This window comes from Arabidopsis lyrata (genome assembly GCF_000004255.2).
Source record: "Arabidopsis lyrata subsp. lyrata unplaced genomic scaffold ARALYscaffold_3, whole genome shotgun sequence".
NCBI lineage: Eukaryota > Viridiplantae > Streptophyta > Magnoliopsida > Brassicales > Brassicaceae > Arabidopsis > Arabidopsis lyrata.
In genome coordinates, this window is record NW_003302553.1 from 20,294,372 (window position 1) to 20,317,560 (window position 23,189).

General features: G+C 38.4%; 4 protein-coding genes and 1 pseudogene across 4 annotated transcripts; 2 read left to right on the forward strand and 3 right to left on the reverse strand.

Annotated features, from left to right (window-relative positions):
• Positions 1 to 963: 963 nt before the first annotated feature.
• Positions 964 to 2,324, reverse strand: LOC9322046 (transcription factor HHO3). The gene is made up of 3 exons (XM_002885934.2): positions 1,689 to 2,324; positions 1,426 to 1,508; positions 964 to 1,350 (listed from the first exon to the last, which is right to left on the reverse strand). The coding sequence occupies exons 1-3, from the start codon at positions 1,819 to 1,821 to the stop codon at positions 1,090 to 1,092; spliced, it is 477 nt and encodes a 158-aa protein (XP_002885980.1). The 5' UTR covers positions 1,822 to 2,324; the 3' UTR covers positions 964 to 1,089.
• Positions 2,325 to 3,398: 1,074 nt separating this feature from the next.
• Positions 3,399 to 4,796, reverse strand: LOC9322047 (glycine-rich cell wall structural protein 2). Its single transcript, XM_002885935.2, has 2 exons — positions 4,095 to 4,796; positions 3,399 to 3,815 (listed from the first exon to the last, which is right to left on the reverse strand). Exons 1-2 carry the CDS (start codon positions 4,627 to 4,629, stop codon positions 3,565 to 3,567), a joined length of 786 nt encoding a protein of 261 aa, XP_002885981.1. The 5' UTR covers positions 4,630 to 4,796; the 3' UTR covers positions 3,399 to 3,564.
• A 2,062-nt stretch (positions 4,797 to 6,858) lies between these two features.
• LOC110229739 (meiosis-specific protein ASY2-like) lies at positions 6,859 to 9,579 on the forward strand. The gene is made up of 5 exons (XM_021030528.1): positions 6,859 to 7,471; positions 7,549 to 8,283; positions 8,328 to 8,488; positions 8,578 to 9,256; positions 9,349 to 9,579. The coding sequence occupies exons 1-5, from the start codon at positions 6,859 to 6,861 to the stop codon at positions 9,525 to 9,527; spliced, it is 2,367 nt and encodes a 788-aa protein (XP_020886187.1). The 3' UTR covers positions 9,528 to 9,579.
• Positions 9,580 to 18,996: 9,417 nt separating this feature from the next.
• Positions 18,997 to 21,583, reverse strand: LOC9322048 (annotated as a pseudogene).
• Positions 21,584 to 21,653: 70 nt separating this feature from the next.
• On the forward strand, positions 21,654 to 22,723 carry LOC9322050. Its single transcript, XM_002883873.2, has 2 exons — positions 21,654 to 21,823; positions 22,290 to 22,723. Exons 1-2 carry the CDS (start codon positions 21,700 to 21,702, stop codon positions 22,466 to 22,468), a joined length of 303 nt encoding a protein of 100 aa, XP_002883919.1. The 5' UTR covers positions 21,654 to 21,699; the 3' UTR covers positions 22,469 to 22,723.
• The last annotated feature ends 466 nt before the right edge of the window (positions 22,724 to 23,189 follow it).

Here is a 23,189-nt window from a genome sequence, read left to right on the forward strand (position 1 = left end):
TGTTTATATGAGATTAACAAATTATTTGGTTCAATTAGGTATTCATAATTGCATTGTGTCATTGATAACAACAAAATATATTTGTATTGTGTTGAAGTTTTTACGTGGGCTATATTGGGTTTTGTTTGCTCACTTCTAACTGTATTTGGCCCAGTATCATGTTGTTTTTAAAAAACCACATAAATTCACTTATTTGGCCCAGTATCACCAGATTTTACCCCGCTGTATACCGCATGTCGATTTATTTAACTTTAAAATTAAATTTTTATTTGTATTTTTTAATATTGTTTATTTTGTTAAGTATTTAAGATTATTTTTATTATTAATTTTAGGATTTTACCTGTGATATATATACCGTCCCGTATTAATATCGACTCAAACCCGTCCCACCATATAACTCCCTTCCGTGAAATTAAACCTCATTTTGTTATTTTTCTTTTTAATAATACTTTTCTTTAAAAGAAATATAATTTGAGTCAATTTAAATTTTTTTTTAAAATGGTTTCCATAATATATATATATATATATATATATATATATATATATATATATATATTTAAATTTTATAGAGTTCAAATATTATTAATATTATACATTTTATAGAATTTAAATATCATAATACTTTAAATGTTTTATGTGTAGTATCTATTCATAATATATTGATAATATTTTTACATGTTTACTTTGTAAAATATATAATAGTAATGGATCATGCGAAAAGTAATTATAAAAATTAAACGTTAGTAAATAAAAATGATTCACAATTTGGTTAACATAAATATTAGTACTAAGTGTTTAAGTTTTTTTTTTTTTTTTTGTTGTGTTATACATTGCACAATTCCATGTATAACAAATATAATTCACCAAATCAGATGTTGATTTCTATATACTACAAATATAAAGTCTTTTATGATATTTAGCCATATCAAGAGACAAAGAATTATTATTATCATAAAACTGGAAAGATCAAAATTCTTATTTTATTCAATTGTGTGTAATGTATCTCTATCGTTACAAATTTATTCAAAAATCTTAAACCTCGAACGAACATTCTTGGTTACAAAACAAATTAATGAAGAAAACCAATTTTCATACAAATCGTGAACTATCTATGATAGAGGAAGACGGTGTGGTGTGTGTAGAAGATGTTGTCGGCGATTTGCAGCGCCGTCTACTTCTCTCTCCCGACGGTGAAGATTGAACCGCCACCAGAGCGTAAACTCTATTATTCGTTGTATCGTGCGACAGCACCCAAATTCCTTCCACCACCATGAATTGTAGTTGTTGTGGATTTTCTCCACCGTTTGTTACTACCGGAGTAGCTGGTCTTCTTGTGTGCAATCTATATTTCTATAAATATCAAGAAAGTTAAAATTATGAATCTATGATATAGTGAGAACGTAAAATGATTATACTATTTGTTACCTGTAAATGGCTTTTAACTTCGTCATTAGTTAAACCATCGACCTTCACCTTCATGAGATCTCTAATCTGTTTAGGTGTAGCAACTGCAAACGTGGCAATAAACCAAAATAAATATTACTTGTCGTAAAACTATGATTCAAACAATCAAAGGATTTAATATATTACCATGTGATCCACCAAGTTGTTGAAGCTGATGATATGGATGCAATATTAATAAACAAAAAACCAATACAAATTGCTTTTAACTGAAATCAATTACGTACCAGCCTTAGTCATCCCAATCCCACTATCGATAATGTTCAAGGTGTTGTTAGTCTTGTCGGGAATGATATGAAGGAATAGCTCAGGCTGACCATCGAGCTTGCTCTTGTCCGTCAACGACTCAAACCTAATCATGTCCAAAGCCTATTCCACCAGAATAAAATAGTTTTACAAAGTCGAATCACAATAGATTTCACTCACCAATTACTCTAGACATGGCAAGAACTCCAACAACCCTAGCTCCATGTTCAGTGTAGCCTTGTTGACTTCAAGGAAAAGTTAAGAAAAAAATCTGCATTAGACATAACAAATTCAATCATTAGTCAATACCAAAAGAATCTTTGTATGGAACACAAAACAAAAAATATGAAAGGTTTTATAACAAAATAAAAGAAACAAAAACTGTGTTAGTACTATATCTATTGAATTCACCCAAAAAAAACAAACTATTGTTTTCAAAATCGTTTAATCTTGACTTTTATTTCTACATGTTCGGTGTTTATTTCTACATGGCTTGAAAGAAGTGTTTATTGTTTGGTGAGATTAGAAAATGCGACTTAGATGTATTTATAGTGTTCTCAGAAAATTATAGGGTTTTTTTTGAGTGAGTAGAAAACCTCTTACTAAGCAAGTATAAAATATATTCATAATATAATATATTTGGAATTTATTTAGGAAAAAATATAAATTAGCTATGGAATATGCTAGTAATATGCTAAAGATTACCATTTTTATAGGAAAGAAATCGATTACATTTATGTTTATTGTTAGCATTCAAATTTTATTTTATTTTTGGCAATAAATCTTTAATACCACAACTAAAAAACGTTAGAAAAAATTAAATTTTTATTAGCATTAAATTAAAAACGTGAATCAAATTAATTTATTGTTAGCATTAAATATTGATTTGTTAGAATAATATATCAATTTATTGTGTTTTTTTAGATATGGCATTAAAAAACTATTACATTTTTTTTCTAGCATTCAAATAGGAAACCATTTGATTTGAAAATATTTGTTTGTTATAACTACATATACGATTTATATATTTGCAAATCAATAACTAAATTTTGTTTAAATATTTTTAGGAATAAAGCCAATTAAGAATGAAAGATCCTATTGAATATTTTCATTTAATTATTTTCTAATAGCATTAATCTCTCAAATTTGTTATCGCAATCTTAGGAAATATTGCCGTAAATCAGCTATAACTAATTAATGTTATTTACTATTAAGATTTATTTGTAAATTTGGTTAAGAAAAATATTTTCTCAGATTTTATTTGTAGGGACTAAATGTACAATATTGAAATTGTAAAAGGATTTTTGAGGCCAATCTTCTCCAAAAATGTATATATAGATTTTTGATAACATGTTCGAATAATGGATTACTATATAACATTTTCAATAATATTTTCGATAAAATTTTCGAATAATAGATTAGTATATAACATTTTCGAATTATATTAATTGTGTAATCGTTTGAAGAAATATTTTTTCAAATGATATGAATTATATAAACAAAATCTTTTAATATCTTTAAACCCGTTTGACCCGTTGACCCGTAAATATATATTAGTGACATGGAATAAAATGATTATGATTAGAATTCTCTAATGGCATATATTGTAATTTCTTACAAAATCAACGTTATGATCCTTAGGATGTACTTCCCAAATATTAGTATAGGATATGGTAATATACAAACAATGGTGATCTCATAATAAAGACATAAAGCAAAACCACAAACAATCCCAACAAAATGTGAATATGATACGACACATAAATAATGGTAGTCTCATTTATTGACGACACAATAACGAAATGAAAATCCAATGTTTGATACTTTAACGTTGAAATTGGATTTAATACCACATCATTACCAACGGGGTAGCATGGGCATGACGGTGAACTTCATGGTACCGTTGTTGCAGTGAGCACCATCATGCTCCCCGCACGAAATGTAGTAAGGTCTCATCTGTTTTAGAACAAACTCAAAGCCTTTTCCCGCACCTTGCTTCGGGGATGCAATCATTTTGCCTTTCTTCACGTCACACTTTTCATAGCTCGATGGGTTTGGAAGCAAGTAGACGCTGTGCGTGAACGGGGCTGGTGGGTTGTATTTGAAAACTGCACTCGGATGATCATATCATTAATATTTTTGTCAAAATTACTACATTGATAAAAAGCTTTAAATGTAGAAACGTATAATGCAGACTACTTAATTGCAAACTAGACATATTTATGTATGGATGTATTTTTTTTTAGTGGTTATCCACACTGTTAAGAAACAAACTTTCTGCGAATCCCAAAAATCAAGAGGTCTAGCCCGCGATAGATTAGTCGGCCATCAAAAGTATATGCATTTCCTAAAAAATGTGAGATAATTTCAAAAAGAAATTGACTCACCAAGTATGTCATTGAGAAAGAATGGAGCAGTCTTAGACGCCCACTCGGCGTAGTTGACACCATAATTCCACTCTTTGTCTCCACCGACTATGATCTTTCTAGGTCCATTATAGGTAGCATTATAGTTTTTTGAATGACCTCCATATTCCCAGCCCGAACCCGACCCTCCAGATCCCGAGCTGTAATTGTTGTTAGGACCCATGCCCCATCCCCAACCCGAGCCACCAGATCCCGAGTTGTGTGTATTGTTGGGAACCCCGCCCCAACCCCAACCCCAGCCTGAGCCGTTTCGGCTAGAGCCCCAACCCCATCCTGACCCTGGGGTCGAACCTGAACCACTTGAATAGTTGGAGCCTTGACCCCAACCCCAACCCCAACCCCATCCGGACCTTGAGTTTGAACCTGAACCACTTGAATTGTTGGAGTGCTCACCCCAACCCCACCCAAAGCCCCTATTGGCCTCAGCAAATGTGGAGAATATGGAAGCAATGGTCACTAGGACTAAAAAAACGTTCAAAAAACGAGAGTGTGCCATTGCTTCTTCTTGTGAATTGTTAGCTATTTGATAAGTGATTGTGTTGGTGTTCTTTGAAATTTTAGAGTTTGGCTATTTATAGGAGGAGGAGATATGAGAGAGATGGTGTAAAACTGCCGAAAAATGTGAGATTTTAGTCACCTTTTTCTTTAAAATATTGATAACAAAGAAGAATGATTATCGAACTAACATTTCTTCCTTTTAGCACACAATGTTACATTCATTTACATGAGTGAAAAAGTAAGGTACGGCCGTAAATGTTTGAATTATAGCCGATAATAAAATAAATTTAAAATTGAACAGAAGTGAGAAACCAAATAAACGAGAGGATTCATAAGAAAAAAAAGGGAAATGCATTGGACTTATTTTAGTGGAAGGACGTTGACTAACTAGTAAGTCAATGCATTTTCAAGTGGAAGAAACTTTTCTCTTGTTAAATTGCGACTTGAACTAATTAACGTTGACGAATCCAAACATATAATTTTACGAATCATCTTGTACAATTTCAGCATTAATTTGTCTTCTAATTACGTTTGAGTGACGATAAAATGATGTAACATAAAAGCTCAAAGTATTAGTTGTGGTTGGGCCGTTGGGGACGTGTAGTCGGAACAAAATTAACATTCAACTTGCTTAAGTTACTTACATTTAAAACTAAAGTAAATTACAAAGACATTTTCAACAAAATAGTTTTTCCAAAAGTTGGTAATATTCCCAATCTTTTCCATTTCACTAAACGTGAAAGAATACAACAGAAGATAGAGGTTTATGGGATATGTTTCATCGATTTGTTTGATTAAATCATCAAACTCAAGTCTCTAGAATTTAATTTAGTTAATAACTTCCAATATTTCAAATAGTATTCATGCCATTGTTATTTTTCTAAACATGAAATTTTTTTAAAAAAATTCAAAGATTAGTTTGCAAAATTTATAAATTACAAAACTAGTTTTTGAGATTTTTTTGTATAAGAAAACTATCAAAAATCATTTCACATTTTTATTTATTTGTAATAAATCACAAAAGCTTCCAACGAGATTCCAAAACAGAATTTTCGGAAGCGTCACGGAGGGGAGATTCCGAAAGCTTCCGAGAACTTTCGATTCCGCAGCGGGCAGCTTTCGGTACTACGTAGAGTTTAATAAACACTACACTCAAACAAACAAAAAAATCAGTTATCCTCTATATTTAATGTCCGGCTTCGAAAAAATATTATAAGAAAAAAACGCAACCTACAAAGACATTTATTAAGATTGTTATTAGGGAAAGTTACTAGATTAACCCAAATAATGACTTTAATTACTAGAATGTCTCATAAAATTAGGGGGTTAGATGGGTGTGGATGTCGGATTCACACACTCAAGTATTTTATTAAGTAGGAAAGATTATTCTTGAGGGACAAAAATGAATATGTAAAAACTTTATAAATTGCTACGAAAATTGCTATAGTATTTCTTTCTTCAGAGGAAGATCCCCTTTACATGGCCATTGGCCTTTATATTTATACATAGAGAAACGACATTAAAATGAGTAATTAAGTACAATTATTCCTTCTTAAATGTGTCCGTTTTGATTCCTTGACTTTAATGCTCAACGTTTGAATTTGAGTTGACTCTGATCTTCGTGGGCCTCGCCTTTTCGGCCCAAATGTCCTTGAACCGTCTTACCCGTGTCTTCTACACCGAACTCATGTCATAATGCAGTCACTTCGGATTCTCGAAGTGGTGATAACCACTTCGACCTTTCCTTCGGCTCATGGGTCCAATGAGCTTCATCCTTTATGGGCCATTATCTTGACTACGTGGCAATCTTTGGTTGGTCTCGTACTTCTGGTGCGGGATCCGACACCAACAATTAGCCCCCCAAGTTCTTCGAAGTGCTATTCCAATTCGGAGGACTTTAAATGCTCAAGTGGCCAAAGATTGCGCTCGAGAATCTTTCTGATTTCCCGCCAAAAATCTCATCACTCCTTTAATTTCGGCACTAGCCATTTTTAACCGAGTGACATCTGTCATCATTATGACCGTATATTGATTAATTACTATTAAAACGGGAAAAAAAACCTTCCCACTTCCCACACAACTTCCGAGGCGGTTTCATCATTAGCTTGAGGTAACTTCTTTTCACCATTACTCTCTTCTTTTACTTTTGTACTTTAATCAGAACCTCTCTCTTCTTTTCTTCACAAAAACCTCTCTTCGCCGGATCTTGAATTTTTCTTTCTTCCCAATGACTTCCGATTCCGATAGACCCGAATCTCCGTCGTTTGATGAGAGGCGTTCTAGCAATGACGAGTGCACCCGCTCTAACGATATTGCCGGTCCGCACTATAGATCCACCTGCACCCTTCAGTCCCTCGAACGATTGAAAGAGCTCTGCCGAATTCCACCGGAAATTATGGCGGAGGCGCAGATAGCTGATCCTACGGAGTCCCCAGAAAACCATCGCGACGGCTATTTCTGTGTATACGAGATCTATTTTAAGGGTTGCGGGCTGACCTTTCCTCTTCCCGAAGCCCTAGTTCTATACCTAGCGGCTCTTGAAATCGCTCTTCCTCAATTAACCCCCAACCTTCTCCGTACTATTCTTGGAATTATAACAATCGCGGCGGAGGCCGGTTACGTTGTCGGAGTTACTGAACTAAATGAGCTTCTAAGCGTGAGAAGTTCATCGAAGAAAACGGGGTATTTCTCAGCATATCCTAATGCCAACAGGAACATCATTTCACATCTTCCGAACAAGGATGAAAATTGGCATCATCCTTGGTTTCTGATTAAGAAAACTCCCGCTTCGATTGGAAATCTTGCAGATTTTCTCCCTTCGAAGTGGTCTGCGAAACCCGGTAGAGATTAGGTCGCCCGTATCTTTCCCGGTTGTTTCTTTATCTTTATTGACTAACACCGTTGTTTCATTTCGCAGCTTTCGTCGCTTCCACTCTCCCATCTGAAGAGTTCATCGAATTCTTCAAAATAATTCTTGAAGGGGAAACCCTTTGGAATTCTTTCACTCTTGAACGATTCCTAGAAGCTAACCACAGACTCAGGATGAGTCCACCTGGTCATCTTCACCAAATTCCGCCTCCTCCCTCAACTCAGGGAATGTCATCTCGGGCCCTTGCGGCCAAGCGTAAGTTGCTTTCCAAGCCGATGGCTGAGGCTTGCGAGGAGAAGAAAAAGTTTCTCGCGACTTCTATAGACAAGAAGGACTACAGTAGGACCTTGCTGGTTGATGATGGCAGCACCGAGGGAGCCCGATCTGTCGCTTCCTTCAGATTAACTCCTCGTCGCGATCGTCGCGACTCACGTTCTCCTCGGAGGGATCAATCTCCTCGCCGTGATTCACCTCGTCCTCCCCGAGATGATTTTAGTAACGAACCACTTAAGAACTTGGTTCGCCGGAAGAGAGACAAGTCCTCTCGCAGTGATTCTTCCCCGCGGAGGGAAAAGTCAAGGGCCCGGACTGACCGCTCACCTCGATCATCCCCTCCTTCTGAACCAATGGGTCCTCCACGACCGGTTGATATGTCTTCCTCTTCCCAGCCTGATAGTGGAAAGACTGCCCGGAGCGCATCTCCAAAAAAGGGAGATTCTGAATCTCGAGATGCTTCCTCGAGGTTAAAACCTGCTCTTGTCCCTCAAGTCAAATCGCTTTCAGGTTTGGTGATTCACACAGTCTTCAACGTTTTTATTTCCATTAAGATTCCGATTTTTACAACCCTTCTTCCTTCGCAGCTATGGAGAAGGAAGGCAACGTTTTCCGGTGCTTCAAGACCCGATCGGGTTCGATCTTGCCAGACTTCGACAAGTGGCGCCCTGCGATCCGTGAACGATATTTGCTTCATGCTCATCATTCATCCCGGGTTAGTTTAGTTTTAATTTATATATTTTTTTTTATTGCATTGCCATTCAGCGAACTGACTCGCCACCCCGGGTTTATGTATAATACCAGGCTCACGGCGAACTTAACGACATGATCGAACACTATGAAGGGCTGGTCCTTGGTCGGGAAAAAGAGATTGACGCGTGGAAGAAAAAGCTTTATGCTCTTGAGGCTGAGTTAAGCTCTTCTACCGGCTCCAAACACGAACTGGAAGACAAGGTCGACAATCTAACATCCGAACTGGCGAAGATTAAGGGGGAGCTGCAGGGCCAGTACAACCAGAACTTCAAGCTCCAGGAAGAGTTTTCTGGTGTTCAGGGTAGGCTTCAAGAGTCCGAATCAAACGCTGATTCCCTGAACAACCAACTCATCGAGCTTAACGCGAAGTACAAGGCGATTGCCAAATTGCGTGACTCCGAGTTGGCGAAGTCGGCATCAAAAGCCAGAAAGGAGGTTAAGGGACGCGGGATGGAGTTGATCCAAGGGGCCATCCGATTCATGCAGACTGAGAAGGCTAGGTCTGATTTGGAATCAGACATGAAGGAGCACGAGAGCAACCTGATCCTGCTGGATCAAATCCATGATACAGATTTCTCCGAGGAGCAAGAGAGGACCGAACTGTCGGCTAATCTTTCTGAAAAGCGGAGTCGCTTGGCAGCTCTTCCTACTTCGACCTTCAACCCTCAGGACTTCGAGGAATTCTTCACTGAATCGCCTCCTATAAGTGAATCAGGTCTAGACTGGGCAGGTAATGCTTGGTTCCTGACATTTACTACCTTTTCCTCACCTTATGTATTTTTTTTTAAAAAAAAACAAGCTGACTAGGTCTGTCCTTCCCAGGTTCAAGTGAGGCGGAGGATGTTGTCCCACCCGAAGTACCTCCGACACCGGCGGTCACTCCGGAGGATGGTTGTAATGTAAAGGGCGGACCAAGAGCTCCATCCGACCAAGCACCAGCTAAGGAGGTGAACGAAACTTCGGTTGCTGAGCCAGGGTCCGAGGTGGATATTACGCCGTAGTGGCTGCGTCCACTTTAAATTGGGAATTGTCCCATTTATTTTAAAACTTAATTTCGAACTTGTCTTTGCCTAAGGAGGCTTTATTATTTTCTTTTGAACAAGATATTTGCCTGAGGAGGCTTTTAAACCTTTCTAGGTTATGACCCAAGGGGGTTTGGTTAAAATTATATGCGGGTTTGCAAAGTCCGCTTTTAACCTTTTGTGGCCTTGTGGTTATGCTTTTGAGATTTTTAGGTTGATCAGACCTTTCTCTTTAGAATGCGAGAACTGAGCTCGGCTTAAAGCGAGTTCCCCACTTCGGGTTTAGTCAACTCGATAAACTTATTGGGCTTGGGCCTTAGAAACTTTTGTAGTTAATGCGACGGTTGCGCTTTCCCTTCTTATAAGTAAGAAAAACGGCTCGTCTTTAATGCAATAACTGCCTTTTCTCGATTTCCAAAAATGGTTTAAACCACTCGGACACACTACCATTATTGGATTTATGGTTCCAAGACAAACCCTAAATCATTATAAATAAAGGCTTACCTACTTCTAAGCTTTATTAGAACACTATTTTAGAATCTTACTTGAGAAATATTTCGAGAATGGAAAACGAGAAAGTAGCCCCCATCGATCCCGGAAGCCCACTTTTCTTGTCCGGCGACGGCTTTGAACCGGCCGGCGTTCTCTTCCCTCACGCCGTCTTTCACTTTCCTTCAAAGGAGAAGAAAGAAGCTTGCGACTTTATCGACAAGGTAAATATTTAAAGTTTTTGATTCAACAGCTTTTTGTTTCATCTTATCCATTCATCTTTATGCTAGGTTGCCGACAAGCACCGTCGCTTGTGTGAAGAGAGGCAACGGCTGGGCCTCAAAAGGCAAACACTCGAGGCTCGCATTGCTCGGGTGGAGAGGAAGATACGGGCCTTGGAAAGTGATCCCTTTCAGTGGGAATGGCGGAATTTTGACTCTGTCGCTGAGATCCCGAAGATGCTTCGGATGTATCTTCGCGCTAAAGGAGTCCCGGATCCCGTGAACGCCCCCGTCTGCGCCGTTCCATCTGACAGCGAAGAAGTAGACAAAGAGGAGGCCAGCACCTGTCGGAAACGCATTCGGGATCGTTCCGAAGTGGATGCCAAGAACAAGGCGTCCACTTCGAAGACTAAACCGGCGATGAAGGAGCCTGTTCCTGAGCCTCTTCCATAAATGTTCTTTAACTTCTTCCCTTATTTTAAACTCGTAATGGGCTTCGGCCCCTTTTTATCTATGGAAACATTTGCAACTTTCCTTTCTTTTCAAATATTCTCGGAGATGCGTCTTTTAATGCAGGATCTGTTCGAGGGCATAAATCTCTCCGCGAATCACTCCATTCTTTGGATAGAATCCGCAGCTTGTTAGGGATATGACGTTCCTATAAATTGTTGTCTCAATTTCCCTTTACTCCTCACCATTCTTTTCATTTTAGTAGGTATGGAGTTCAATCTTCGCTGTTCAGAATCTATGCCCGACTTCTCCAGAATCGGAATGATAAACGAAGATGTTCCAAATGAGCCAAGCAGGCAGCCTCCTCCACTTCGCAGCTTCTTGAGATCTCAGATCCGAGCCCCATGTGCTTTGATCAGGGATCTCCCAATCAGAGACCAAGGAACAGCGACGGCGTTCATAGAGGCACTCGAGCTTCAACACCGGAAGCTTATGTCGGAAAAGAGGAGACTTCGGAAGAGGATTAACCGGATGCAACGCAGGCTTACTACGGTGTCAAGAGATCTTCACATCCTTGAATCTCACCCCGGAGAGTGGATTGAGCTTGGAATTTCAGACTTTGCTCGAATTCCGGACTGCATGATGCCGGTCCTCGATCTTGCTGGTCAAGGAGTTGAAGTGTTCTGCTCGTCAACAAGGTTTTCATAGTCCGAAGTATACGATGAGGGACATTCCGTCTTTTAAATAACGCTCTATTTCCAATCTCTTGTATGTTCGCATAGTCGAGCCTTTATTTGCTTCACTTGTTCGCACAATCGAACCTTTTTCCTTTAATAAAGAAATAAAACAAATTTTTATTAATAGCTGAACTCGTTTTCGAGCTGCCTACGTACCCATCTCGGGATCAAGCCACACCGTAGTTCATGTACATAAACAATGTATGTAGCTTTAAACATAAAACTTCTTCAGGTTGATCACATTCCAAGGTCGCTTGACTGGATTGTCTTCTAAGTCTTTCAACCTATAAACACCGTTCCGAACCACTTCGGTAATAATGTAAGGTCCTTCCCAATTAATACCGAGTTTACCGGCGCCTTCTTCTTTTTTGTTATCAAAGACGCGCCTTAATACATAATCTCCCACGAAGAACGGCCTACTTTTAACCTTAGAATTGTAATACCGGGCTGCTGCCTGTTGGTAATTCTGGATCCGAATTAGAGCTTGATCACGCCTTTCATTTATGGTATCTAGTGAATCATTAAGCATTGCTGAATTTTCTTCCTCATTTAACGGTGCTTCTATTCGACGAAGTCCGGGCACATTGAGTTCAGCTGGTACTACCGCCTCCATGCCATAAATCAAAGAGAATGGAGTTTCTCCTGTAAGTCGCCTAGGGGTTGTACGATAGGCCCACAGGACGGGTTGGAGTTCTTCATACCATCCTCCCTTTAGATGACTTAAGCGTTTCTTGAGATTGCTTAATATTGTCTTGTTCGCGGCTTCAGCTTGACCGTTTCCTTGCGGATATCGTGGAGTAGAATAACTAACTTTGATTCCCCAGTCCGCACAAAAGGCATCAAACTCGTGTGAAATGAATTGTGGTCCATTATCAGTGACTATTTCGTATGGAACTCCATGTCGACATATAATGTTTTTCCAAATAAAGGTCTTCACCGCCGAATCCTTGATACTAACATACGCCTCAGCTTCAATCCATTTTGAAAAGTAGTCCGTAAGGACTAAAAGGTACTGTACACCTCGAGTTGATTTGTGTAATGGTCCAATGATGTCCATTGACCACCTCATAAACAGGTATGGGGCGGAAATGGAGGAGAATAATTCCGACGGTTGATGGATCAATGGTGCATGGAGTTGGCAGCGCTTGCATCTTTGGGCGAACTTAACACAATCTGTGATCATAGTGGGCCAAAAATACCCCATTCTTTTAACTTTAAAAGCCATAGCTCTTCCTGATGAATGACTCCCACATAATCCTTCATGCACCTCGCTCATGACGATTTCGACTTCGGGCCCAAAAATGCATAATAGGTAAGGGTCACTGACACCTCGTCTATATAACGCATCCTTTGACAGACAAAATTTCGCGCTAACGACTTTCATTTTCCTGGCCTGCCATTTATTCTTTGGGAGCTCACCTGTCATGATGTAGTGCTTTATTGGCTCCCTCCAGTCAGCCCCCCAGTCTTTAGCCGGAATTTGGTCAACTTTGTGAAATATTCGTGGCTCTGGTTCGGGATGTTCGTTTAGTTCAAGAATATCCTCCTCGACTAACGGTTCGGTTTCTAATATTGTTTCTGGAATCACATCTTCAGCTAAGACAACAGGTTCCTTGTTAGATGCATTTGATCCCCTTGACTTCCTCCGTTTGTTGGGTGGCGGTTCGATCTCTGGTTCGCCACGGTCGCGTGCCGCTGCTCGAGACCTTGTAACGACGAGGGTTTCCTTGCTGTCTTGAATGCTTCGCTCCGAGATGCATTCTACTGGAATAACTCTCTTTAACTCAGGATCTGATGTTGACGCCAATGCGGCAAGTGCATCCGCAGTTGTATTCTCTCCCCGAGGTATGCGGATTAATTCGAATTTCGAGAAATTTTTAGATAGATCCTTCACCACTTCGAGGTACGCTTCCATTCTTGAGTCTTTGGCTTCATAGTCTCCATTAAACTGGTTAACTACTAATTGCGAATCGCAATAAGCCAATATTTCCTTAGCACCAACTCCTTGTGCTAATCAAAGTCCGGCAATCAGGGCTTCGTATTCTGCCTCGTTGTTGGAAGCATTGAATAACAACCGGAATGATTGTTCCAGAATTTCTGATGTTGGAGATTCCAACTTGATTCCCACTCCGGATCCTTGCTTTGTTGAAGACCCATCTACGTGTAACCTCCAAGTTTGGTTCTCCGAATGCTCTATCGTTCCAGGTATTGGTAGCTCGGTTAAGAAATCTGCTAGAACCTGAGCTTTCATACTGATCCGGCTTTTGAACTCTATATCGTACTCGCTTAACTCCACCGCCCATTTCGCCAAACGTCCGGACTGACTTGGACTATGAAGTATTGTTCGGAGTGGTTGGTTAGTTAATACTTCAACCGGATGGGACTGAAAATATGGACGCAGCTTCCGAGCCGAAGTTACCACCGCGAGTGCAAGCTTTTCCATCATTGTGTATCTGGTTTCCGGATCCGTCATTGACTTGCTTACGTAGTAAATTGGTTTCTGCTCCCCACGGTCTTCCCGAACCAAGACTCCACTAACCGCGTGGTTTGAAACTGATACGTACAAATAAAGTTTTTCATCCACTTCCGGTTTGGACAGTATAGGTGGAGTGGTTAAGTATGCCTTAAGCTGCCCAAAAGCTTCTTCACACCTCTCATCCCAAAGAAATCCTTTGTTCCCTTTTAGAATTTGGTAGAAAGGCAACGACTTATCTGTTGATCTCGAGATAAAACGATTCAAAGCCGCAATCCGCCCAGTCAACCGTTGTACTTCTTTGAAGTTTCTTGGAGATGGCATGTTTAGAAAGGCGTTAATTTGATTTGGATTGGCTTCAATCCCTCTTTCTGTCACGATATAGCCAAGAAATTCTCCGGATGGGACTCCAAAGGTGCACTTCGCCGGGTTCAGCTTCATTTGATATCTATTGAGAATATCAAAACATTCCTCTAAATGCTTAACGTGATCCTCTTTCTTTAACGATTTAACCAACATATCATCTATGTAGACTTCCATTGTTTTCCCGAGATGATTATGGAACATCTTGTTAACCAACCGTTGATATGTTGCTCATGCATTTTTCAAACCAAAAGGCATTACCTTGTAACAATAGATACCTCTATCAGTGATAAACGACGTTTTTTCTTGGTCTTCGGGGTTCATCATTATTTGATTATAACCCGAGAAGGCATCCATGAATGTTAATAACTCGTTCCCAGCGGTGGACTCTACAAGTCGATCTATATGTGGGAGCGGGAAACTATCTTTGGGACATGCTTTATTGAGGTCTGTGAAGTCGATGCAAACCCTATCCTTCCCATTCTTTTTCTTGACAACGACAGTGTTTGCTACCCATTCCGGGTATTGCACTTCTCTTATGGACCCTATCTTCAAAAGTTTATCCACTTCGTCATTTACTACTTTGGCTCGCTCCACTCCGAGCTTTCTCCTTTTCTGTTTCACCGGTTTGAAGCTTGGATCCACGTTTAGCTCGTGACAAATTATATTTGGATCTATACCAGGCATGTCTGCTGCTGACCATGCAAATGATGCTTTGTTTTTCCTTAAGAGTTCGATCAAAGCTTCTTTTATTTGGCCAGTCAAAGTTGCCCCAATTCGAATTTTCCGGTCCGGCTTGTCTTCTTCCAACACCACTTCGACTGCTACATCCTCTTTCTTCTGCCCGCTAGGAAATTTTGTTCTTAGTCCTTCTTTTGCGGGCTTCGTTAATTGCTATTGAATCTTCATACGGTGGCTAGCTAGATAACACGTCCGTGAAGCTTTTTGATCTCCCCGAATTGTTTCCACTCCTCTTGACGTTGGAAATTTGATACATTGATGATATGTAGAGGGGACTGCTTTCATTTGATAAATCCAGGGAGTACCGAGGATGATGTTGTAAGCTGCAGGCTTATCGAAGACAACGAAGTCCACGATCTTCGATACTTTTTTGGCAAGGACCGGTAGCTTGATTGTCCCGAGAGACATGGCTGATTCACTTGTGAATGCAACTAATGGAGACGGAGGCCCCACTATGTCTGCTCGGCTGATTCCCATTCTTTCTAGAGTACTTAAAAAGATCAAGTCGACCGAACTGCCTGTATCTATAAGGATCCTTGATACTTCGAAGTTGGCAACATCTAGGGTAATGACTAGAGCATCATCATGAGGCCTTTCGAGGTACCGGGTTTCTTCTTCATTAAATGATATTGATGCACCTTGAAAATCGACTTCTTCGCTTAAGCTTGCTTTGAGTAGGATATTTCGTCTATGTTTCTTGATGGAACTTATCGAATCTCCGCAAAATCTGGAACCTCCTAGAATCACATTGATCTTACCCTTCGAACTCCTTGGTTCTTCCTCGTTGGATAACCTTGGTCTTTTGGAATCTTGATCTTTGGAGTTTTCCTTTGCTTCGTGGTATTCCTTCACAAAATCTTTTATATCGAATTTGGAAAGATCTCCACTGGCCCAAAGCTCTGCGAGGTGCCTTTTAAGAACGCTGCAATCCTTGGTTAAATGTCCGGTTACTTTATGAATGTCGCAATATAGACTTTCATCACGGACCCAAGTGTTTGATCTTCCTTTCCCTTGGAATTGCTTTCCGACGGTACTGTTGAAGGGTTGCGACCCAAATTTCCTTGGTCCTTTGCTCTCCCTAGGCTCGAACTTCTTGGTAGGGATGGTGATCGCCGGCTTTTCTGGCTTATTTCTTTTGGCAAAACTTTCTTTTTCATCCTCTACCTCCATCCAGTTGTTCGCGCGGAAGAGTGCATCCTGAATTGTGTCTGGTTTGTGAAGTATTAAGTCTTCTTTAAACCTTGAATCATGTCGCAATCCTTTTCGTAGGGCAGATAAAGCTGATTGCTGCGAGATTCTTGGGAGCTTTGACAGCACTCCTTTGAACTTGGTGATGAAAACTCGAAGTGACTCACTTGACCCTTGCGATAAGTTCCAAAGATCGGCATCCGAAACGCTTTTATCCATAAGGATGGAATATTGTTTTAAGAATACGGCTGATAGTTCGTCGAAATTACTGATCGAACCCGGCTCTAATTGGGTGAACCACATTAGAGCTTGGCCACATAGATTCTCCGAAAAAAGCTTGCAGTAACCTGCGTCCTCATCAGCTTCATCCAATTCGACTCTTCCAGCAGCGATCAGAAAAGCTGCGAGATAGCTTTTTGGATCCTCCAATCCGCTGTAAGGGTCCACCTTGAGCTTCTGGGAATCTTTGATCCTCAAACTTGCAATTCGCGAGATGAAAGGTGTTCGCCTAGCTTCTTCAATGACTCGATTGATGTCTGGCTCCGAACTTGTAGCTTGATGAAATTTTGATTTCATTTCTTTTAATTCCTGGCTAACCTTCCTCATGGTCTCGAACTGGTCGAGGTTTTCCTGCTCGTACTGAGCTGCAAGTTGTTCTTCATCCCCGAGCTGTGTCTCTTCTTCCAACGTCTGAGCTACATTATTAGTATCACCGGGAGTTGTTTGTCCGCTGGTTTCATTTCGTGCAGCGGAACTTGGCGAGTTGAATATCCCTCTTCGGATTCCCATCAGGTTTCCTGCACTTAAAGAGCGAACACGAGTTTGTATAGTATTGACGTTTTGACTAAGAGATACCTGGGATGTTTGCAACGTATCGACGGCCTTTTCCACATCCGAGAACTTTTGTGATATGTCCGACATGGTTTGCTGCATAGCTTTGAGGGTTTCGGCCAATGATGTCTCAACGGCGTCTCCTCCGGACATTGTTGCTTATCTCGGAAGTGTGATAAAGAAAAAATCTGACCACTCAAGAATCCTATGTCCCCACAGACGGCGCCAAAATGTGGATGTCGGATTCACACACTCAAGTATTTTATTAAGTAGGAAAGATTATTCTTGAGGGACAAAAATGAATATGTAAAAACTTTATAAATTGCTACGAAAATTGCTATAGTATTTCTTTCTTCAGAGGAAGATCCCCTTTACATGGCCATTGGCCTTTATATTTATACATAGAGAAACGACATTAAAATGAGTAATTAAGTACAATTATTCCTTCTTAAATGTGTCCGTTTTGATTCCTTGACTTTAATGCTCAACGTTTGAATTTGAGTTGACTCTGATCTTCGTGGGCCTCGCCTTTTCGGCCCAAATGTCCTTGAACCGTCTTACCCGTGTCTTCTACACCGAACTCATGTCATAATGCAGTCACTTCGGATTCTCGAAGTGGTGATAACCACTTCGACCTTTCCTTCGGCTCATGGGTCCAATGAGCTTCATCCTTTATGGGCCATTATCTTGACTACGTGGCAATCTTTGGTTGGTCTCGTACTTCTGGTGCGGGATCCGACACCAACAATGGGTTATTTTCATGACGATAATACCCTTTCTCTCTTTGTTAGGAAAAAAAAAAAAGTCAAATATGCCCTCAATTTTTTTCGAAAAACGTGAAAAAAAACTTCGGAAATTTTTTTGGCTTTTTAAAAGTCTGCTGGATTCGTTATGACAGGTTTATTTTCAATGGCAGACTTATTTATCAAAGACAGATTTTCTGTGACAGATTTTTTATCTCTCACAGACTTAATTTAACAAGTTATGACATATATTTATTTTGTTGTAGTTTTTTTACTCCACTACAGACTTATTTTTTTATGACACCACAGACTTTCATCACTTTGACAGATTTATTAAAATTAGTGGCAGATTTATGTTTATAGTGGCCTCAGACTTTTTATTTTCATAAAAATATCTGTCATCAAGTGACAGATTTGTTTTTGAAAAAATAATTACTAGAATGACTTAGTAGTGATAACAGATTTTTTTAATGTTATGACAGTTTTTATTTTTTAAACAAAAAAACTGTCGAGTGATAGCAGATTTGTCATACAAAAAAAAATTGCTAGATTGACATACAATTGCAATTGAAATATTTCTGTGATGACAGATTTTATTTACATTACGACAGATTTATGATTAGTTCAAAAAAAACTGTCACATTACAACAGATTTAGTGATGAAAAAAGAAATTGTTGGAATGACTTCATATAGTGATGACAGATATGTCAGATATGTTTTAAGCAATGACAGATTTTAATTTTTATTCATATTATGACAGATTTTATATACCTATTTGATGACAGACTTTTCATGATGGACTACATATTTTAAGAATGACAAATCGTAAGTCTTCGTCGGAGTCGCGAAAGTGACTGAGTTTTAATCAATGAGGCTGAGAAAAAAAAAATGAGGCTGAGAAAAAAAACGTGAAAGGCAGTCGTAATTTAGGGCTAGTTGTTTTTGTTTTGTTTTGTTAGGGTTTTGTAATTCTAATTTAAATGTTATATTGTTTGATTTTTTTTTAAAGCCTAATAAAATTGAATTGGGTTTTTGGTCATTTTACCCAAAATTTGTGTTAGTCTAGTAAAGTACAAAACTAGGGTGTCAATCTAGTTATTAATCTCTAAATTTGAGTCAATCTGGGTAATTTTCAGTTGTTATTATTAGTAGATTATGATGGGGATTCATGGGAACCAATCCACTTAAAGCCTAAACCAGCAAGCAACAATAATAATTAGTAGCTGATGATAACTGAAACAAAAATGTTTATATATCTTGATGAATGGAAGATGAGAACTCAAATCCATTTTAAGAGGATCAGCCTCATCTTTCACAATATAAATCTTTAGCTGAGAGAAAATCTTTTAAACACTGAAGATTAATTAATCAAAATTGAGAAGCAGTCCTTCCTAATTTTCATGATATTCAAAACCTGTTTTTCATTACAAATGCAGCTCTTAGTTACTCAATAACGTCGGTTTAACCGAGAATTGCCCGTTCATTGCATACTCTGGAGCCATGTAACCGCTGCAACAACAATATATTTTTCGGTTTGTTTTTATCTTTGTAAAATGATACAATTAAAAGGGTACTTTTTTGGCAGCTTACTAGGTTCCTGCAACTTTGCTTGTAAACCCGGTCTGAGTTGTTTGGTCAGTATCAAACAACTTTGCCATTCCGAAATCCGCGATTTTCGGATTCATTGCATCGTCCAATAGAACATTGCTGGCTTTAAGATCCCTATGAATAATTTTGAAACGAGAATCTTCATGGAGATAAAGAAGACCTCGAGCAACACCCGAAATGATCCTATAACGTGTTTCCCACTCTAAGATCATTCTCCTATTAGAATCTGAGAAAGAAAACGATTAAATTAGATCATTCATCAGATAGAGATGCTTGTGTTAGGGTTTAGGGTTTTAACATACCAAATATGAAATGGTCTAGGCTTGTGTTCTTGAAGAACTCATAAATGAGAAGTCTTTCTTCTCCATCTAAGCAGAAACCTAAAAGCCTAACAAGATTACGATGTTGAAGTTTCGCAACCAATGAGACTGCGTTTATGAACTCATTTTCTCGTTGTTGTTATTTCATTGACAATCTTTTCACAGCTATCTCTTCCCCATTGTCAAGAACACCCTAGTGATAATTAAAACACATGTAAGAGATACTAAATCATCAAAAAATGTAATAAAGAACAATAAGAAACAATCAATATAATCACCTTATAAACAGCACCAAAGCGACATTCTCCAAGTTGGTTTTTAGGGGAGAAGTCATTAGTTGCTACTCTTATAGTATCAAAGTCAAGTTTCATTAGTTGTGCATCTTTAATCTTATTGTTTTCGACATCTTTGCCTGAACCAAAAGCAATAAACCCAAAAGATGTTCCAAGTTAAAACTCTTGAGAACATAGTTTCAACCTAAAGATTTAACTTTGAACTAAAATTTCCACCTTCCAGTCTCTGTTTTTTCTTTCTTCTATACCTTGTCAATAAGAAGTAAAGACAGACTACGATTACCGCAAACCCAACAACAGAGCCAACTGTCGCGATAATGATTTTTACTTTGTCTTCTTCTGCCAAATAAGAGAAAAATTTCAAGAAAGGAACAGTTGGACAAAAGAAACTAGTTGTAGATTACAAAGGCTAATAATCTCATTTTCTATAGATCAATAGATATGTAATGCAGAGTACTCTGTGTTTATACTTTTGTTTATGGTAAAACATAGTAGTAATCTGTTTGCCTAGTTCTGTTGGGGAATACACAGTATTTTTCAAAAGTAAAACATATTAATTGAGGTATAAATTCTAGGTTACAAAGGTCACACTAATTTTAGTTTACATAAATATCTAAATACAAGTAGCTAATGCAGAGTGCTCTGTTTTTGTTTATTTTTGAAACGGATTACTCTGTTTTACCTAGTGTTAATGGACCTATGGTTCTGTTTGCGAATCAGGCTCATACTCGGACTCGAGACGGAAGAATATCAAGTTACTCTCTATCTGAAACTTACAGCTGGGACTAAACCATCCGATCCCAACTCTGCCTTTTGTGGCGTTTCTTAAACCATAAAGGAGACACTTGTTGCAGTCTTTCTCAGTATGTAAGGCGAAGGGCCAGGACCATCTCCTTGAGCATACTTCCTCTTAGAGCCACCTGATGGAGCAACTTTTCTTAGTCGATCAAGTAACTTGCTCTGCAAGCGAATAAACTCGTTTCTATCTCCTGTGGCGTTGTTCGGGGTTTAACGCTTCCAAAACCGGAAACGTTTTGGGTTTTTTGAAAATTGGTTTGTTTGAATAACGAAATATACAGTTAGTGGTTAGATTCTTTGTTGCTTGGGCGATACATTTGAGACAATCTACTCGAAAGAGTACTCTATTGCAGAATCCGATGGCCTCGACTCGTTCTTGATCAGAGTCTGTTCCAACAGAGAGATTGTAGAAGCAATAAGTGTTGGAAGTGAGACAATGGATTGAAGAGACAAGATAGTTAAGATTTTTGGAGAAGGAGGAATTGGAGAAGTTGCTTTGTGGAGATAAACATAAGACCATCCTCATTGATGGGCTCTTAGGACAAATCTTATGGTAAGTGACATTTCTTATCACTAATAAAAGTCTCTTATTTAAGAAATGTTGTTGTGTTAAGTTGGGAAATAAGACGAGCAAGAAGAAGAAGAAGAAGTGTTGTAGTTGAGAGGAAGACCAAGAACAAGTCATGCTTAAACAAATTCAACGGAAAAGTCATGTGATGTGGAAACAAATTATAATATTTCTCCCAAGTTTTGTTGTGAGGCCGCGTTTATTGACTACATGAGTGGCCAAGAAAAACTTTTGTTTTTTATTTATGTTTTGATTTTTTTGTTCATTCGTTGAATAACAATATAAAAGATTCAGCGGTTTAGACAAAGAGAGAAAAAAAAAAAAAAGATGGCAAAAAAGGGTCCTTCGAGTTTGGGGATTGTCTTCTTGCTTTTACTAGCTCTCTTGGCCCCTTGGCGCATAAACTGTGTGTTTTCTTCTCGACAAGAGTTACATCCATGGCGTATCGACGGTCTCTATCAATATTTGTTTTTTTTTTTGCTTTCAAATTTTCTTTCTCATTAATGTATGTATTGATTATTTGAAATCAATATATCAGTTAATTTGGTCCTAAAACACAAATGGATTTTCTTAGGATGTCTAATCCAACAGAGAAACTGATTATCAATGGACTTCATTTGATATGGGTTTTGTTTTTCCGTTTCAATTATTATATTTTAAATTTAAAAGTTTCAAAGAAGTTAAAATTTCAATTTATTGATTTCCTTATCGGTTTTTATTTAATTATTGTTTTGATATCAATTGAAAAAAATGAAACCAAATCAGTTCAATTGTTGATACAATTTAGATTTTGGTTCAGTTTGGATCAACAGTAAAAAGGATCCTACACTATTTTGAGTATTTTCATTAAATTACTACACTAATTTTAGTTAGCATTTAATAAATTATGTGTTTTCTTTTTGTTATAAATTACATAGGAGAGAGAAGGAAGCTAATACCAGTATCAGCATCATGTAGTCTAAGGGCTCTCGGTCGCGGCGGTGGTTGTCGGGATGGTGGAGGTCCACGTCCTCCGAGAGCATCATGTAGTCTAAGGGCTCTCGGTCGCGGCGGTGGTTGTCGGGATGGTGGAGGTCCACGTCCTCCGAGACGATAGTTTCCTCGCTCGCTGTGATTTGGGATTGTCGTTGGTCTACTGTCTACACTCAGTATAAAACTGCTTCAGTTCTACCAATAAGTTGCCTTTCCAAAGAGCTGTTTAATTAGTATTGTTTTGGCGAAAAAAAAAAATATTTGTTTTTAGTTCATAAGCATATGTAAGATAATGTGATATTTAGGGGAGACATTGTTACAAGAACTTATCGAATGTTGCGATCTTCCCTCTCCAATGCTAGTCCTCGGCGTTCGGTTATCGGTTCGGTTCCATTTGGTTTCGGTTATTTCGCTTTTAAAATTTAGTATTCATTCAGGTATTTTAAAATTTCGGTTTAGTTTCGGTTCGGTTCCGATTCTTTCGGTTTTAAAATTTGGTATCCATTCGGTTATTTTGCTTTGAATATTTAGGTTATTTTTAGGTATTTTTCGGTTATTTTTGAATATTTTTACTATTTTTATATATTTTTCCAGTATTTTTGATTATTTGGTCTATAAATAAATAAATAACTAATATTTTTGAAAATATAATTATATTTCGGGTATTTTTACTTACCCAAGATATTTCGGTTCGGTACTGAATCGGTTACGGTTTTTTCGGTTATAGAATTTAGTATCCATTCGGTTATTTTCAAATTTTCGGTTCGGTTGATTTTTTTTGCTTCAGTTTCGGTTCAGTACATTTGGTTCGGTTTATTTGCCCAGGCCTATCCAATGGAATTTGA